At 55.2% G+C, this 3,790-nt stretch overlaps 1 protein-coding gene across 3 annotated transcripts in view; it reads left to right on the top strand.

Moving 5' to 3' along the window:
* MAFF (v-maf avian musculoaponeurotic fibrosarcoma oncogene homolog F) overlaps positions 1-3,296 on the top strand; it is a 13,641-nt gene extending 10,345 nt beyond the window's left edge. The window contains exons 1-3 of one of the 3 annotated variants that reach the window (XM_011978875.1): positions 320-491; positions 610-676; positions 1,202-3,296. In XM_011978875.1, the coding sequence (XP_011834265.1) occupies positions 469-491; positions 610-676; positions 1,202-1,660 (549 nt within the window). In that variant the 5' untranslated portion in view covers positions 320-468 and the 3' untranslated portion in view covers positions 1,661-3,296. Of the gene's footprint in view, positions 1-319; positions 492-609; positions 694-1,201 lie in introns of those variants that run through there. The other 2 variants (XM_011978876.1, XM_011978877.1) reach the window with 2 other exon arrangements.
* Positions 3,297-3,790: the final 494 nt, after the last annotated feature.

The following is a 3,790-nucleotide window of genomic DNA, read 5'->3' as shown; positions in this document are numbered from 1 at the left end:
AAAAAAAGTTCTGAAAAATCAAATCAAAGGCACATGTCCAAGCCCCATGTGGAAGAATGGTCAGGAGAGGGACATCTATTCATTTGGTGCACACTTACTGAGCCATCTACTATATACCAAGCACTTATTTAGGCATATTGATGCCATGGTGAGACAGGCAAGGCCTCTGCCTTCATGGGCTTCCATTTTGGTGGAGGAGGAGTGGGAAGGAGAAACAAATCATAGATGAGGAACCAAGCACAAGAAATGCAGAAGAGGTGACTGTTACAAGGGTTAATAGGCGGGGTTATGTGATGTGACACAAAGAGGCGTTCAGCCGGAATGGTCAAAGCAGATCTCTTGAGGCGGTGACATTGGGCAGACACCTAAATGATGAGGAGTCATCATGGGGAGCTAGAACAGTAAAGAGAACAGCATGTGCACAGCTCCCGAGGCTGGAAGGAGCCATTCAACGAGGCCTGTGGAGCAATGTGGAGAGAGGAAGGTGGCAGGTATGAATCAGTTCTAAGATAGCAGAGGCCTTGAATGGCAAGGTAGTGAGTTTGGATTTTATTCTAAATGGGAAAACAAAAACAAAACAAGGTGACTTTGACCTCCTTTCTACCCTAGGTCTGCGGCCCAGAGGGCACCTTCTGCAAACATGTCTGTGGATCCCCTATCCAGCAAAGCTCTAAAGGTGAGGAGGCAGCCTCTGTTAACCCAGTGAAGCCCTCCCTCCCTGCCCATGTAGAGCCTCGTCATCCCAACTTCCCCTTCTTTCCTGGAATCCCCTGGTGGCTCAGCAGGCACCAGGCCTTCATGATGCCGAAGGGAAGGGCCACAGCCACAGGCTGGGACCAGGAGGCCTGGGCTCTGGTCACAGGCTGCATGTCCCTGGGGTAGGTCACTTCCCTCTCCATCCTCCTTCCCCATCGAGTCAATGCCCCCTGGGGCATTCAAAGGTGCTTTCTGGGCTGGGTTTCTCTGGCTGAGTCCAGGGCTTGGCGCTAGGTTAGAATTCAGGTTGAGCCCCGGGTGGCCTCCTTTTGTGTCCGGATCCTAGTTTGGCCTGGTTTCCCCTTCCCGGATTCCTGCTACCCTTCAGGGTTTTGGATCAAGTCCAACCACCACCTCGGTGGCTAAGGCGGTGAAAGAGGAACACCGAGGTGTGGAGCGGGGCAACGTCCCCAGTCCCTGGGCCTCAGTTTCCCCATGCCCGCAGATCAAGCGAGAGCTGAGCGAGAACACGCCGCACCTGTCGGACGAGGCGCTGATGGGGCTGTCGGTGCGCGAGCTGAACCGGCACCTGCGCGGGCTCTCGGCCGAGGAGGTGACACGGCTCAAGCAGCGGCGCCGCACACTCAAAAACCGCGGCTACGCCGCCAGCTGCCGCGTGAAGCGCGTGTGCCAAAAGGAGGAGCTGCAGAAGCAGAAGTCGGAGCTGGAGCGTGAGGTGGACAAGCTGGCGCGCGAGAACGCCGCCATGCGCCTGGAGCTCGACGCGCTGCGCGGCAAGTGCGAGGCACTGCAGGGCTTCGCGCGCTCTGTGGCTGCAGCCCGCGGGCCCACCACACTCGTGGCGCCAGCCAGCGTCATCACCATCGTCAAGTCCACCCCGGGCTCGGGGTCTGGCCCCGCCCCTGGAGCGGACCCCGCCCACGGCCCGGCCTCCTGCTCCTAGTGCCCGCCCCCGCCATGCCCCAGCCACGCCCCTCCGGCTCCAGCTCCCTCCCCAAAGTGCCTGAGCGCCGCCTCTGTGCCCAGGCCCCATTTCTCTGCAGCACTGGCCCCTTGGTGCACACACACTCCCTCCATGGGCCCTGTCTTCCTCTTGCAGCCCCCAAAACTGGGACCGCATGGCCCTGGGAAGGGGAACTTCGGTAGGTTGGGGATGGGACAGAGGTCTGGATCTGGGATCGCCCTTGGCTGAAAGTTTAGCCATTTTAGATTGAGAGATACAGAGCCGGCTTAGTGAACAGCTGTTGGGGGAGAAGAGGGCACCCCTCATCTTGGAAACTGCTCTGATTGTGCCAATATGTCCTCCAAACCCTCCCAGGATTCAGAGCTAGGTTTGGCTGGCTGTGACTTACGGGCCGTCCTGCTGAGAAATTGCACTGAAGAGATGCCTCCACCTCTGGTTTAGGCCTGGGGGTGCCTGACCTTCTGAAACTAAAAGAGTGGGTAGGAAGGCTAGTGAAACCCAGTTCACAGATGGGGAAACAGGCCCGAGGTCACATTTCACTTAGTGGTTGTGCTGGGACCAAAACCTGGGTTTCCTCACTGCTGCCCTAAGATTCATTCCAGCCATGGTTTTCAGGGGGACAGTGGACAGGGACTCAGAAAGGTGGTGGGAGGGCATCCCTGACCTGGGAGACCGCTCGCTGCAAGGGAGGGGGAGAGAAGCAGAGGGAGAGAGAAGGTGACATGGATGGAAGAGTGGGAAGGAGCTGGCCTGGTTCAGCCCTAGGCTGTCCCTGCAGCCAGGGTGTCCAGGGGCTGGCCAGTCAGAGAAACAGGGCCATGGACTGCTGTGGCAAATAGGGAGACAAGGAGACAGACCCTGCAGTCCTACTACAGCCTGGAGTGGGGTCCTAAGAAGAAGGGTACCACCTCGACCTCTGTCAGTGTCCACTGTGTGGTGGGGGCTGACCCCTGCCTTTGATTGTCATTCTCCTGGGAAGCCCAGCCTCAAGTCCCTCCCCCAACACTGTCCACACTGCCCCTCCCCACTGTTTATTTATTGCACGGATCTAAGTTATTCTCCCCAGCCAGAGCCTGAGCTCCTGTTCCCTGGGGAAAGTGGCATATGGCCCTGAGCTGGACTTTATATTTTATATCTGCAAATAAATCACATTTTATCTTATATTTAGGGAAAGCCGGATAGCAACAACAAAAAATGTTTAAGCCAGGCATGGTGGCTCACACTTGTAATCCCAGCACTTTGGGATGCCAAGGAGGGGGATCGCTTGAGTCCAAGAGTTTGAGACCAGCCTGGACAACATGGTGAAACCCCGTCTCTACAAAAAATACAAAAATTAGCCATGCTTGGTGGCTCATCATGCCTGTAGTCCCAGCTACTTGGGAGGCTGAGGCAGGAGGATCACTTAAGCCCAGAAGGCAGAGGCTGTAGTGAGTTGAGATCGCACCACTGCACTCCAGCCTGGGCAACACAGCAAAACCCTGTCTCGAAAAAAAAAAGTTTAAAAATATTGCCCGGCTCCTAGAATTTATTTATTTCCAGACTTACAGCAAGCGAGTTATCGCCTTCTGTATTTTGTAGACTTTCCAAATAAAGTCAAATTCTTTTTCCACAGAGAGTAAGTGTGTATCCTGGACTATCTTCGTTGGGGAGGGGTGTCTAGAATGGGTTTCTGCTTTCAACCCCTTGGGGCCTCTGCTGGTGGGGAGGGCTAGTGCACATCACCAGCTGTTGCACAGGGTATGAGGTGGGGTGGAGACGGCTACAGAGACCAGCGGTGCTGAAACTTCGATGCTTCCTTTTGGTTGCTTAGAGCACAGGAGCTCCTGGGGAAAACAAAGCCAAGAACACAGTGAAATTTAGAGCTACATTCTGGCGGAGCATGGTGGCTCACACCTGTAATCCCAGCACTTTGGGAGGCTGAAGCAAGAGGATCATTTGAGACTAGGAGTCCAAGATGAACCCGGGCAACACAGTGAGACCCCATCTCTACAACAAATAAAAAATAATTAGCCACGTATGGTGGTACACATGCCTATTGTTCCAGCTACTGGAGAGGCTGGGGTGGGAGGATCACTTGAGGCCAGGAGTTTGAGACCAGTCTGGGCAACA

The sequence above is a fragment of the Mandrillus leucophaeus genome, unplaced genomic scaffold (genome assembly GCF_000951045.1).
Source record: "Mandrillus leucophaeus isolate KB7577 unplaced genomic scaffold, Mleu.le_1.0 Scaffold2, whole genome shotgun sequence".
In the NCBI taxonomy this organism is placed as follows: domain Eukaryota; kingdom Metazoa; phylum Chordata; class Mammalia; order Primates; family Cercopithecidae; genus Mandrillus; species Mandrillus leucophaeus.
The sequence above is the reverse complement of the archived record's forward strand: the minus strand, read 5'-3'. Positions and strand labels throughout refer to the sequence as shown.